This window comes from Calonectris borealis, chromosome 4 (genome assembly GCF_964195595.1).
Source record: "Calonectris borealis chromosome 4, bCalBor7.hap1.2, whole genome shotgun sequence".
Classification (NCBI taxonomy): domain Eukaryota; kingdom Metazoa; phylum Chordata; class Aves; order Procellariiformes; family Procellariidae; genus Calonectris; species Calonectris borealis.
In genome coordinates, this window is record NC_134315.1 from 64,983,391 (window position 1) to 64,997,307 (window position 13,917).

General features: G+C 45.4%; 2 protein-coding genes across 12 annotated transcripts in view; both read right to left on the reverse strand.

The window, feature by feature from the left end:
- HNRNPD (heterogeneous nuclear ribonucleoprotein D) overlaps positions 1-7,493 on the reverse strand; it is a 10,706-nt gene extending 3,213 nt beyond the window's left edge. Inside the window, exons 1-4 of one of the 9 annotated variants that reach the window (XR_012673579.1) lie at positions 6,962-7,359; positions 2,894-3,062; positions 1,921-2,082; positions 616-747 (exon numbers count right to left, since the gene is read on the reverse strand). Coding sequence is in view for 7 of the 9 variants with exons in the window: in XM_075149874.1 (XP_075005975.1) it covers positions 616-747; positions 1,921-2,082; positions 2,894-3,062; positions 6,962-7,146 (648 nt within the window). In the remaining 2 variants the exon portion in view is untranslated. Of the gene's footprint in view, positions 1-615; positions 748-1,920; positions 2,083-2,893; positions 3,063-5,732; positions 5,951-6,518; positions 6,774-6,961 lie in introns of those variants that run through there. The other 8 variants (XR_012673580.1, XM_075149874.1, XM_075149873.1 and 5 more) reach the window with 8 other exon arrangements.
- Positions 7,494-9,105: 1,612 nt separating this feature from the next.
- On the reverse strand, positions 9,106-13,702 carry HNRNPDL (heterogeneous nuclear ribonucleoprotein D like). Of its 3 annotated transcripts, XR_012673581.1 has the most exons (9): positions 13,459-13,702; positions 12,752-12,920; positions 12,502-12,663; positions 12,098-12,229; positions 11,866-11,980; positions 10,873-11,040; positions 10,554-10,651; positions 10,065-10,168; positions 9,106-9,374 (listed from the first exon to the last, which is right to left on the reverse strand). XR_012673581.1 is itself a non-coding variant. In XM_075149882.1 (8 exons), the coding sequence occupies exons 1-7, from the start codon at positions 13,545-13,547 to the stop codon at positions 10,581-10,583; spliced, it is 906 nt and encodes a 301-aa protein (XP_075005983.1). In that variant the 5' UTR covers positions 13,548-13,702; the 3' UTR covers positions 9,106-9,374; positions 10,554-10,580. The 3 variants fall into 3 exon arrangements, 1 of the variants encoding a protein (XP_075005983.1); XR_012673582.1 differs by lacking the exon at positions 10,873-11,040; XM_075149882.1 differs by lacking the exon at positions 10,065-10,168.
- Between the last annotated feature and the right edge of the window lie 215 nt (positions 13,703-13,917).

Below are 13,917 nucleotides of genomic sequence, written 5' to 3' on the forward strand. Positions count from 1 at the left end.
TAAAATCTGAGTTACAGAAGTACGGTCAACATTTTTACTCAACTCTGTTCTGAAGCTTCCACTACATATTCATCCAATGAAGAAGAGGCCAGCTACAATTTGAGTTTTTGTTACTAGGTTGAATTTCAACCAGGTTTCTGAAAGGAACGTAACTTCCACCAGGAAAGCCTAGCTTCCCATTTCATTTCCGTTTTGGAAGCACTTTAAGCTAAATTGACATTTTGCTTAAAACAACAAAATATTTCCATATTAAACACACAAAGATGGAGCTACCAGGAAAACATGGTGCAGCCTGATACAGCGGATCAGCGACACAGCACCTGACCACACAGCTAGAGAATGTGGGAGCTTCACAATGAACAAATACGCTGCGGCCCAGCCCTCTCCCCACAGCAGGTGCAGAATAAAACCTCACCAGAAACCCCCTCAGCTCAGAAGTTCAGATTACAGTAACCTATTCCTAGCACCTATATAAATACTTCATAGGCATAATGCCTACATGTGAAAAATAATGCTTACAGGTATTTTCAGACTATTATCCCCAAACAGATGCAACTGATAATGTAATTTCTTCTATTGTAATTGTTCACTTTCTCTAGGAAAAACTCCACCTACTTTACTAAGCCCAACATTGTGGTATTTCTTTTCCATTATTTTCTTCACTGGTTCCTCCTCCTTGAAAGTAATAAAGCAAAATCCACGCCTCTTGTTAGTTTTGTTGTCCATGGGGAGCTCTATCGATTCAACCTGGTAGAAGACAGTGATTTTATCTTTTATCCTGCCATTCATGCCATTTAAAAATGTTTCTAACAGGTCATATTTGTTAACTGAAATTATTTAGACTTGAATACAATAATGTGCCTCCTTCGTAGGGCTTTACATCACTAGAAACCATCACCATCAACATCACAAACATCACCTTCACTATAAATAGTGTTCACAATTGTGTAAAAGATTTTTTTCCTCTAACTCATAGTATCATTTGCCTATTCAGGAACTCATATAAAATATGGTGCACAAAGAATATTTTAGTTGTGCTGGATAAATAGTTTCAGTTTGACTTTCAGTTTTAACTCAGTTAAGACTGAAGTAATTAGGTGTTTCAAACCTTGAGCAGACCTAAACCTTCAAGTTTTGTATGAAAAAGATGTAGCTTTGTGCAAGTGCACAAAGTTCTGTTCTGTTCATCCACAACGCTGCTAAAATTCTATGTTAAACAGGACAAATTTTATGCCTGACTACAAACACAGAGTAAAGTTCTCCTTACATATGGCACACAAGATCTCAGCCTAGGCAAACAGTAGTTAAAGTCTATAGTCCAGAGTGAACTGTCTGTAAGGTAGTAAGATGGCAGGTATTTGACAACTGAATTCCCTGACAACAGAGTCATCCTGATGACTAGGCAACATCTGAGAACTAATACGGAAGCAGCAGCTGTACGAAGCTCACACAAGGCCAGCTTTTAAGGACTGCAGTGATATATGTTCATCTGCACCACCAAAAACTGGGGACAGAGAGAGACAGAGACCACACAGTTGCACAGAATTTAGGCAAACTGTCTGAATCTGAGCCATAGCAGCTCAGCTGGGGTGGCTGAAGAGCATCTCACCCAACTGACCAAAGCAGCATCCTCAAAATTGTTGCCTCCCATGCCTGTCCCAGTCAAGACTGTCAGACATCCCATGAAATCAGTTACTGACTCTCTGACTTATCCCAGCTCCCCCTCCAGTTTATCAACTCAAAGTCTGTAATTAATACTCTTATCATTAAAATTCTGACTTCTAAGACACATGGAGCTACACTGGCCATTAAGCTTACAGTAGCATCCACGCAGGCTGCATTTGGGAGCTGCTTTTTATTACTAAATTTGTGAAGACAGAACAAGTTCTACAAGTATAAGCAGTTTATTTCACCACGTACCTCACCAAAACCTCCAAAATATTCTCTTATTTTCTCCTCAGGCGTGTCTGGAGATAAGCCCCCAACAAAAATCTTTTTAACGGGTTCTTTTGTTTTCATGGCTTTAGCTCTTTTTGGATCAATGACCTTTCCATTCAGCTTGTGTTCTTTCTGGTCCATGACCTGTGGAAAATTAAAACACGACCTTACTCGCGGTTGAAGCTGAATGTTTCACTGATTTTTTGAGCAAGGCCCAGTTATTTTATACTTAGTTTTTGTTAATGCTATTGCTTCAGTTTCAATACTTTGATTACAGCAATAATTTGTTGCACAAAACCAAAGAGTTACATGATTTTGGTCACTATCCACTGACAGAGACAGTTCTGACAAAGCCCTTCAAGAGTCACCTGGAGCCACATATCACCCAAGGGAAGTAAGGGTGTAACATTTCTCAGAAAGTACTCTACAATCCCATCCTCAAACCACATGAAGTAAAGAATCTGTACTTTAGATATCACCAAAGGTCAATGAAGGTGGAAATTTTTCAGTGTGCTGCGTCAACAGCATTTTAAGAAGGTCAACACCTAATTTTTGCTTGGATAAAGCCCAAATCCATCAAAGCCACTGGCTCTACTCTAGGGGTTCACATTGCAGCTCTGGAATGCAAAGACTTGAAGTTCTTTGTAAATAACTGCTTTCACAGTAGTAGGCAGCACACATTTATATATAGTATTTTGCTTTCACAGTAGTAGGCAGCACACATTTATATATAGTATTTTTAAAGTGCTTAAGTCCAGTGGCTTGCAGTACACTCTCCTGTGAGTATCCAAAGCCATACTTTTAGGAAAAATATATTTCAATAAGTATCTTAAATATATCATATCCCAGAATCATCTTTAACAGATCACGTACAAACAACTATGCATACAACCATGTGAGCGCTGTATCTTTGCTACCTAAAATTGAACATGTTGTTTCATTATATCAATACTACCTTATCTACGCTCTCCGATTCTTTGAAGAGTACAAAGCCGAAGCCTCTCGATCGCCCAGTGATGGGATCTAACTTCAGAGTGCAGTCTACGACTTCACCAAATTTAGAGAAATAGTCCTTCAGATCTTTCTTTGTAGTGTCCCAGCTAAGGCCGCCGATAAACATCTTCCTGTTAAGACAAGATGGTTAATCTGTTAGTGTGTCTTACACAAAATCCAGTACTGTCAAGCTTTATGAGCTCAGTTACCTAATGTAAGGAATAGCAGAATTTCACCAGTGATACTACACACACAGCCTGCACTTTTTGAGAACTTGCTTAAATGATCCTGGCCAGATTAGGTAAAGAATTACAAAAACAAAAGTTTTGCACCATCTTCCGCTGCAGTTGCTTACTCTGCTATCCCAAGAAACTACAAAGAGTGACAAAAAGATATTTTACTGCTTCCTTGCATCCCCACCACTATTGACCCACCACAGGCTTAATCCCATTTAGTTATCTGCGGAGCCTCCACACAACTGCTTATGAAACAAACACAGATTTATAAGGCAGTGCAGTTAAACAGAAGCATTTATGTACTAGTTTGGACTGGAAATATGCCAGTATTAGTAAACCAAAACAAATAAAGAAAGCTTAGTCAAGTCCCTTCCCCCAGAAAGCAGTAAAAAAGCAAAGTATTGGATGGTCAAAACTTATCTTTCCTCCCAAAAACATGATATAAACACCTGGCATAATCCAATACAATCACAAGAACATCTTCCCAATATACTACCAGTATTGCTGGGCAAACATGTACAGCAGAAAACTCTGATCATGACTTGTATTTTCAAAAGCACACTGGAAGCTTGGAATCAAATCATAACCATCCCATCCCATTAGTAAGCCACCAAAAAAAAAAAAAAATAATCAAGAACAGCTGTGTCTTGAGAGGAAACACTTCATGATTTTCATCAACTAAAGATCAAGCCAATATGCACACAAATGAAACATTCCTAGTTATTAGGCATAGGGCTTATGCACCCATTCAAAAGAGGATTTGATTTTATATGATCTCTTCTAATACTGATAAAGAAGATTTCACAGTGGGCTCAAAACAAAAAGTATGATCCATTATGATCTATAAAAATGCTTTCTACAAAGCTTTGTCCATTTTCACTGTACCAACTTATTTCACAATCACACGCACAGTTATCAGAAAATCTGAAAAACCACTGTAGCACGTTTCCAATTCGTCTACTTTCCACACACATACAAATATTTCTGCCAATCGCGTACAATCACGTTGTACCTCCACAAGTCAAACTCTCAAATCAAAAGCCGCTCATGTGAACGAACTCTGTTGAATTAGCTACGCTCTTACAGAATTACCAAGAGCATTCAGCTTCTGACAAACATATCCAATCTCCAAACAGATGAGGGGGTTCAGGAGCTTCAGATGTTTCTATAAAAAGTCTTGAAGTTAATAAACAGGAGCACTGATTCCCCATCCCTTTATCCACTTTTCCCATTAGTTCCAGATCTCTCTTCAACAAAGCACCAAAAGCCCCTTCTGGTGCGATATCTTATTGTCTTCAGGACCAATATGGAAAAAATGGTCCACACTGGTAAACCAGCAGCCTCATACCAATACGGACAGTAATTCAAAGGATGCTTTGTGTCCTTGTGTTCATCCATCATTAAGGTTCTTTTTCTTTGTTTGTTTTGTGGGGTTTTTTTAAGCAGCAAAACAGAACATATACAGAGGCTGCAGGACCGTATTTCTGACACATGGGGGACAGTGATACTCTAGCAGTTACTACTGAACATACACTTGCTACGTGACATACAAAACACCTGTTTACAGTTATCAACAAACCGTTAACATACAAAACCTGTTTTATAGTTATTAAGAAATCAACATTAACATACAAAACTTTGCTTTATATCACTAAGCACATGACAGACCAAGAACACCAGTTTGAAACTGGTAGCCCTCTGAAAGATTTTCTTCCCACCATGCAATAACTGCATCTGTGAGTCCAGTTAGAGCAGCAAAACACGACTGCTTCAGCTTGCCACTACAGAAGTTGACAAACTACTGCTCCACTGCAAAACTGAGGTCAGATCAAGGCTACAACACAAACGTGAGCACAACAAACAATTAAGGTGCAATGTCACAGTGCTGTCAAAAGCTTGTAAAATATGTACGTTTCCCAAGCCACAGTTTGGCTGCTGTAAGTCATATCAGCACAGTTTTCCAAAATAAGCTACCAGAAGTGTACTGGGAAAGCTTTCAAACTTTAGACTTAGCTAAACAGAGCATAGACATCGCCACAACCAGTGGCTTCAGCCTTCCTCCAACAGGCTAGTCAGGAAGTTGCCTGGCAGTTGCCAATACGTGGATTTCTCAAGTCCAGAGTTCTCATCAAGGAGATCTGAGGCTACGAGAACCTGCACACTGTTTTTTCCTGAAGACACTGTCTCTAATCCCTAATGCAAAGGAAACACCAATGTACCCGCATCCAGCGGCTACCAAGGATGTCCTGTTTTCCCTCTACTACCAAAACCACTTTGTTTCCTGTACAGCATTACCCATAAGAATTGACAGATCAAAAAAACGATTGAACTAAACTACAAGTCAATGTATGCTACATGTAATCACTGCCCAGTGTCATTGCACTACTCAGGGACAACTTTTTCCAGGCTGTGTTGACTCAAAAGAAGGCGGGCTTCCTCATGAAAACCCCTTTAATAGGTGTGTATTCAAGAGCAAAAAGTAAAACAAATATGCAAACTGCAAAGGTACTTAAAGCTATTAAGAGCAGGTGAGAAGTAACAAAAACATTCTACGAGTCCACTAACCCTAGCAAAACCCCTCAAAAGAGGTTCCTGTTCTCTCTCCCAGCTCTCAGCAACTTCCCCGGTTATTACAGAAGGAGGAAGACACTTGGGAAGGTTTTGCAGCAAGTCTCCACAGGACACAGTAGCTAGTGTTCCTTTATCCAGTTTATCTTCTGCCTTGATCAAAAACAGACCTGCAGCACGAGTTTCTTACTGGCCTGAGACAACCCAGCATACAGCAGCAGCCTGTCCTGTAACTAGATTTATTATACGTGAATTTCACCTGCTATATGAAAGCAACACTGCCAAGCATCAAGCAGAGAACCTTAGAAGATTAAAAGCTGCCTTCATTCTTAAGCTGTCACCTAACACAATATTCCTCACAGGAAGTTTCATGAGAAGAGGAGGAATGGTTTAGGACTGGAAGAAGTCAAGATGCCTCATGCCTCTCACTGACATGCAACTGACATACCGTTTATGTTCACAACACAGGGCAACACTAAGTGATTGCAACCTGAGCATTCAGCTACGTAAGTCCTTAACACGTGCACCACACGTTAACTTTTAGACAGCAAAAAAAAAAAAAAAGTTTGTAGTTTGGCACACATCACACCATATGTGCACCTCAGGACCAGTCACCGACAACTGCCGTGGGATTTGGGTTGACAGGGGCATGAAATTTTTCCTCATTTGACAGCAGCATTTGAAACTCCGTGACAGCACTACTCCCGCTAATTTCGAAACCGACCCAGAGCACGGCATCACCCCCGACTCCTTACAATGCCGAAGAGCAAGCCAGTTACCAACCCGGCTGCGCTTTCGAAAGAGACGCCAGGCCCCTCGTCGCGTTTAGGTTTGCAGCCTCCAGGTGATCCGCCAGCTACAGCCCGGGCTGCTCCGCTCCGGAGGCAAGCAGCGGCCCGCCCCCCGCCGCTGGAGCGCAGGCCGGCTCGCCGCGGTCACTGTCGCACCGCGGGGGCCTCTCCCCGGCTCCTCACCCTCCGGTGCTCCCAGCAAACAGGAAGGCAGAGATTCCCGAGCGGCGCCGCCCGCCCGAGCCCCGCTGGCGGCCCGCCCCCGCCGGCCCGGTACGTGACGTCGCCGCGGCGCCAAGTAAACAAACAGGGCGGCAAGTGGGGCCGCACCGGGCCAGGCCGAGCCAAGGAGCGCCGGACCCCACCGCCCGCCCCAGCAGGACGCCGCTAAGGAGACAAAAGCCGCGGGGCGCCCGCGCCGCCTCCACCGCTCACCCCTCGTCCTCCTCGTTCTTGCTGGCGTCGATCTTGGCTCCCTCCGACTCGATCCCGCCGCCGCCTCCCCCATCGGCACCCCCCGCCCCAACTCCCGCCAGCCCCTCAGGCTGCTCCGCCGGCTCCGCCGAGCTGCCTCCGGCGCCCGCCGCCGCCGAGTCCATGGCGAACTGCTGCTCCGACATGGCGCCGCTGCGGCTGACCCGCGCCGGCCGGCCGGCGACCGCCCGCCGCCCCCGGCCCCGCTACTGCTTCCCTGCCGAGGCCCCGGCCCCGCTCCCGACCCCGGCAACGGCACGAGCGCACCGAGCCCTCCTCCTTTCGCTCGCTTTTTTTAATGGCGCCGCCACCGACCCAACCTAAAATGGCGGACGGAAGGAGCTCGGCGGGCGCGGTTCACGTGACACCTCCTCCCGGGGAGACGGAGCGGGGGGTGCGCCGTCCCTGGAGCCGTTGGAGCCGACCGTTGCCCGTGAGCGCGGCGTCGCTCCTCGGGCGGCCTGCCGCCAACCGCAGCGCTTTAGGTTTTTCGTGTGGCCGCTGTGGAGCAGGGCATGGGGCGAGCGGCGGCTCGTCATGAGGCCGGGCGGGCCGCTCTCTAACCGGCACCTGCCCAGTGCGTCTCTCTGAGCCTTGCGGGGACCCGAGCCTGCAGGGCCGGCCTGCACTTTGCTCCTGGACTTGAGCACGGCCCCTGGAGCATCGAGTGCCTGAAGGTACCGAAATGAAGCTTTTACCAAAAAAAACCCCAAACCCAAAACCCACCCCCCCACCCCCCAAAAAAAAAAAAACCCTCGCTTTTAAATTTCAAACATAAATTACTACAGGTTGAAGTAAAACTTGACTCTTAGACAAGTGGGTTTTTGTATATTACCAAACAAGTGCAATAGCAAAGCCATGTCCTAGTGGCAGAAGTGGAGCAAGTGCTTGCAGCCGCCTGGAGGCACTGCTGGTAAGGACAGCTTCTGCATCCAGCTGCACTCTGGAAGAATTGGGAGTACAAAATCACAGTACATAATACTGTGGCTTCTCCCAGTGGCCATGTGCTGCTTTATTTTGTAGCCAGTGATGTTGGCAAGTCTTCTCTCATCCAACCTAATCGCTAAGATGACAGAAACCTCCCCAGATTTAGCAACTGCTTAACCCATAGCAGCTCTTCTGTATGTCAGGAGGAGAAGGAAATAAAATACCCAGCTGCCCAAGAGAGAAATAAACACTGAAATTATGGTTTCGAAACTTTTAGAGAGAAACTTCTACCCAGACTACTCCCTTTAAGTTTGCAAGACCAGTCTCCCCTGTGAATTAGCTACTCACATTTAATTTACTCTTCTAACAAGCAAGGTTTATTTTTGATGCATACTAGATATTTGTGCTGAAAAAAAAAAAAAAAACTTAAGGCAGACTGCTGCAATCCTTTGGCCCCAGGCAGAATGTGTATGCTTACTTACCCATCCCAGCTGTTCTATTCAGAAAACAACCTGCTGGTTAAAGCAGTTTCCCTTCTCCAGAAATCATTCATTCCAGATTTTGTTATGTTGCTTGCTAATATACACAAGATGGGAAACCTGTTTTCTGGTCCACTTGAGAAGAGTGCAGTACAGGATCTAACTTGAAGGAATAGATCCCAGCTTGTACAGAAATTAGTTGCTGACCTTGAAGTTCAGGAACTTGTAATCTGCTGCTGGGAATTGGAATAGAAAGGGAACAATTGCTCTAGGAAAGTCATTAAGTTATAGCCTTGAGTATTCTAGAAGCTAAATGCTTGAAAAACCTTGAAAGGTGATCTAGATCTCACCCTCCAACCCCTCAAGCAGTGCTGAGCTATCAGCATAAAAAAGGTGCTGCTATAGTTCTAGATCCCTCCCTTGAGATGTATGAAGTGGGCAGTATTGTGCCACAGACCACTCCCGCCTTTTTTTCTGCAGCTGGCAGGAGATAACTGCCATCTTCCACAGTGATGCTAACTCAAGGCACTATGGTGCTCCCTTAAGACAGGTCAGGAAAAGGGGTGGGTTGTACTAACCTGTATACACAATAACCTTGTCTTGAGCCATTTATGATCTCCAGAAAGGTACCTGCCCTTCTATACAAGTAAAAGTATAGTTATACCACTGTAAGCTAACAGCCAACAGCAAGACTACACATTCACTTAAGTAAGCATTTATTAGAGAATCCTTTAAGATGAAATTATACAAATAAAGTTTGTATAAACACAAGTCCACATTGTGTCATAACATGAATGGCAAAAAGAAAGTAAAAACCATAAAAGAAAACTAGTCGGCCACTATGTACAGTTGGACACAGTTGTGTCATACACTAAAAGTCTTTTACAAAATAGTCATTTCCTCTCACGAAGACCACCCTCCATTCACTCACGATGCGCTGCAAGATGGCTTTGTTGCAGTAACTCTACCTAAAAATCAAGACAAAAATGTATGTCAGATCTGTGCAAGTTACTACAAGAATCGTTAAAAGGTCCATTTTCATGAACTGCTTTAAGTCTTCTATATATTCCTTTCTTCACTGTTAAAGATCATATGCATATTTATTAAGGTAACATAAGAGGTTTTGTTACCCATCAGTAATTTATCTTCCCAAATATAGCCATTCACCCAATTTAGGAAGCTGTTCCAGAACACCACACATCCAATTTAGATTATTAATCAGGCTCTGGATTAGTTTTTTTCCACTGGAAACACTGCCAAAAAGGTTTCCGATTATTTGTTTATCTATCTAAACGACTGCTGTGCAAACACAAGTCAGTTCCATTTAGTTCAAACAGTCCACGTGCGTATGATCTTTAATGTTTTCCCAGATTTAAAAGTTCGTTTTGGTTTGCAGATTTCACTATTAGCTATAAAAAGAAAAAAGCAAGCATTAAATCTTAAAGAATGCACACTTAAAATGAGGTTCCACAATTGCAATACAACACTAAACAGAAGACCAAATGATTAAGCTGTAAAGGTTTTATGTACTTTAACTCCTGTAAAAAACCATTTAAGTTAAGACACTTAATCTCCAAAAAGATTAAAAAAAGAAGCCAAAGTCTGAAGTTTTCCACTTTAATCTTTACGCTGGTACATGAAGTTGGAAGAGACCATACCACAGGACAGCGTTTTCTGGTGTATGCCTTGCGCTCTGCCTGCAACGTGCGACCCCAGAGATAGACGTGGTCAGGGTGACACACGGCCTGCAATGAAGTTCCCGCTGGCGGGTACAAACAAGGTATAATGTCAGAGTCAGAAGACAACATTCTTGTTTTCCTTAAGTTGTACCCATTTCAGTACTTTACCTGTTAATACTTCTAATAAGTTTAATTATTCCTCTAGACCACCTGGTACACAACGCAAAACAGAAAAACTCTTATGTTTTTCTGAAGTACTAAAGAAGATAAAGTCACATTTTTACAAAGTTAAAGATCTATAGACACTGTAGGCAAAGCTGGTTTTAAAAAAAAAAAGTATTTTTTTAAGTTAACAAAAGCTTAATTAAAGGAGAAGTCATGCTACACAAGTTTTTACTCTTCATTTGTCTATTGATCTTTAAATTAGATTAGACATACTCAGGGTGGACCTTGCACTCATGTACACACCTGTTTCCTCAAGTACTAGGTACTGCTTTAGTACGGCTGGTAGTTGTTTTGGTGATTGCCGCCACCACGGGATGCCTTTCCGTATGTGCTTTGTTGACCTGTACATAACATGGCGGGGGGGGGAGGAGGGGAACAACGCAGAAGCATTAAGATTAACATCCACCACTCTGAAGGAGATTGTTCCCATACAGTACACCAACAGCGCTAGTCTTTAAAGCCATGTGTTATGAGTAAGAGGTATTACAGAACAAGTTACTAAGAGAGGTCTCTAAATAATAGGCATGCTATTATTATCTGGAATGAGACCAAAACCACTTACCACTGTAATCTGTGTATCCCGGCCCATATCCATAATTGGGATAATTGTACCCAGAATAGTCATATCCTCCATAGCCACTGTAGCTTTGATCACTATAAGCACTATTGTAGTTTCCATATCCTTGATCATAGTAGTTATTAAATCCTTGATTCCAGTTTTGTCCCTGACCTGGAACCAAGCATAGCATTTCTAAGTTACAGAACTTATTTCACTCCTCTCCTATGCCACTTCACCTAACTTTCTATAGCAATCTTTCTATGCCAGAACTGGAAGAATTAGCTGGAAGAATCCTCTTACCTTCCCAGGAACCCAAGAAAAATAATTTTCTAAAAAGAATTGAGGCATATGAGAGATGGGCCATCTCAAGATCTGATCACCCACAACAGCGTCAGAGCATAAAACAGCCAGGAAAAACAAAACAACACAACGCTGAAGGCATGCACTAAAGCAGCTCCTGCTGTTTTCATTTAACTTCCATTTTGGATCATTAATTGCCTGAGCACCAAATTATACCACAGGATCAGCTTTACTGCATTGTGTTGGTTGTGACCACTTGACTTTTTAAGACTGAGATGCTTTAACCTGTAACATAACAACTGATTGCTTCTCATCTCTTTGCAAGGTATAGCAAAGTGACTGTCTTCCTCTTTAGCAAATAGTTTCTCGCCCATGAACCAACTAATAGTGTATCCCTTCACATGAAAGCGTAACTGCACTATCCATTTAGCTATGCTGTCAACTATGGGTATACAAAAGCACCCTACACATCCAGCTTGCCACTTCACCACTTGAATGCAAGCAGAGCAAGAAGATTCTTAAGCTTCCAGAAGCAATCACAACCACCAAAATACCATTTACTAACAGGCTACTTTCCACACTCAACTTAAACATGAGATCTGCATGCAGCCCAAAACCTGGAATATCTACAAACACCTTAGTGTTTGGTACAGACACTTAAGCATTTACATTAATTTCAACATTCAAAACACTCACCCCGTCCACGCCCCCTTCCACCTCCTCGTCCACCAGCTGCATTGCTTTTTCCTCCTTTCTGCTGCTGCTGCTGTTGCCTGTATACCTCTTTGGGCTGTGCTACTTTGATCTCACACTGTAAAGACAGAAATTCTTTAACTCATAAAGAACTTCAAGACCATTTTGTGAGTTGCTTTCAGGGAAGCCTACAGAGATGGTCTATTTCACATGCTAAGAACGAGAGCTTCCATACCTTGCCTGAACCAATCTGATGGTATCTGCTTTCTAGTAACTTCTTTACTGGCTCTTCATCTGTGTATGTGATAAAACAGAAGCCCCTCCTTTCATTCGTCTTTGTGTCCATGGGAAGCTCAATGTTTTCAATCTGAAATCAAAAGTACCTATCAATAAAGCATGAAATCTGTACGCAACTTTTTATGCTACTGGAACCATTTGGCAGTCTATGCCGACTACTTTTAACAGCTATAAATCAGCCCATCACACCACTATGGAATCATTAACATGCATACAGTTTCAACAATCCCTAGTTTTATGTAAGCCTGAGCCCACTCTCTCCTTACAAATTCTTCTGTCTTAAGACAGAGGCAACACTGCACTTGAAAACCAGAGCTGTTCTTATATGCCATTATACTATACCTCGCCAAAAGCGCCAAAGTACTCCTTAATCTGTTCTTCAGATGTATCTGGGCTCAGCCCACCAACAAACACTTTTTTTGGTGGCTCCTTCCCTTTTAGGGCTTTTGCCCTTTTAGGATCTATTAACTTCCCATCCAATTTGTGTTCCTTCAGTTCCAACACCTAAGAAGCACACAAGGGAACAAAGTCTCAGATCACTACAGTGACACAGGCAGGCTTTGTGCCACCGATCCACAAGAAATCCACCCACCTTCTCCACGCTGGCAGCATCCTTGAAGAGCACGAACCCAAACCCCCTCGACCTCCCAGTGACCGGGTCTGTTTTAATCGTACAATCCACAACCTCGCCAAACCGGGAGAGATACTCTGTCAAGTCTTTCTTGCTGGTGTCCCAGCTGAGGCCTCCAATAAACATCTTCCTGAAGCACAAGAAGTACATACGAATACATGTCAATACACGTGTGTACACACACACAGCTGGGTGCAAATGCACGCGTGGAGCACGGCGCAAGCCCGCTCGTGGCCGCCGCAAGCCAAAGGCGATCAGGAAGCCACCGCCACCCGGCTCAGCTTGCAGGGCCTGACAGCCGCGCCCGCTTCTCCAGGCCGCAGGGGCAGCACCGGGGGAGCCGCAGCAGCTGTCCCTACCTGGCCACGCCGTTACACGTGGGCCGGGTCTGCGCGTCCCCCCCACCCCGACCCCGCCAGCAGCGCACTCCCCCATAGGCTGCCGGTGACTTCACGCCTCCTGACTGGCAGTCCCCTAATCCCCGCCCCACGGAAACTGGGTCACCAGCCCGGGACACAAAGGCAGGCGCGGCCATTGGCGTGGTTAGGGAGAGGCCCCACCCTGCCAAGTCCCAGTCCCGCCCCCCCAGCGCCCGAGCCGCCCCCCCTCCCCCGCGCGGCCCAGGAAGGCGGGTGAGGGAGACGGAGGCGCGACCCCCCCAGCCCTACCCGTCGTCCTGCTGGTTCTTGCTCGCGTTGATCTTGGAGCCCTCGGCGAACTCCTCCGGGCCGCCGCTCATCTCGGTCGCGTCCTCCATGGCGGAGCGAGGGCGGCGGGGCTGCTCAGGCGAGCGGCGGAGACAGCGGAGACCTGCACCAGGCAGAAAATGGCGGCGGAAGAGATCCGGGCACCGCCTGCGCCGCCCTTATATACCCGCGCCGGCAGCCAATCAGCGCTGCCCTCTCGCCCGGCGCCGCAGCGCCCCTGGCGGCTTCCGGCTGGTCTGCAGCACCCGCCCGCCGCCGGGCGGCCGGCTCCCGGGGCCCCGGCCCGGCCGCTCCGGGTGCGGCGCCGGTACAGCCGTGGCCTGCCACGGGGCCCAGAGTGCGGCGTGCAGCCGCCATCCCCGCCCGCCTCGCCCCTCCGCGTGCTCGGTGCTCCCCGCGCCCTTCCCGCCGCGGGCCCTG

Excerpts from the sequence above, each read along its gene's own strand:
- HNRNPDL (XM_075149882.1), bottom strand. The coding sequence starts at position 13,547 with ATGGAGGACGCGACCGAGATGAGCGGCGGCCCGGAGGAGTTCGCCGAG. Across the intron at positions 11,981-12,097 it reads ATCAGATTGGTTCAGGCAAG|TGTGAGATCAAAGTAGCACA; the intron begins GTATGGAAGCTC and ends CTGTCTTTACAG. Across the intron at positions 10,652-10,872 it reads GGGATACACAGATTACAGTG|GTCAACAAAGCACATACGGA; the intron begins GTAAGTGGTTTT and ends TGTTATGTACAG.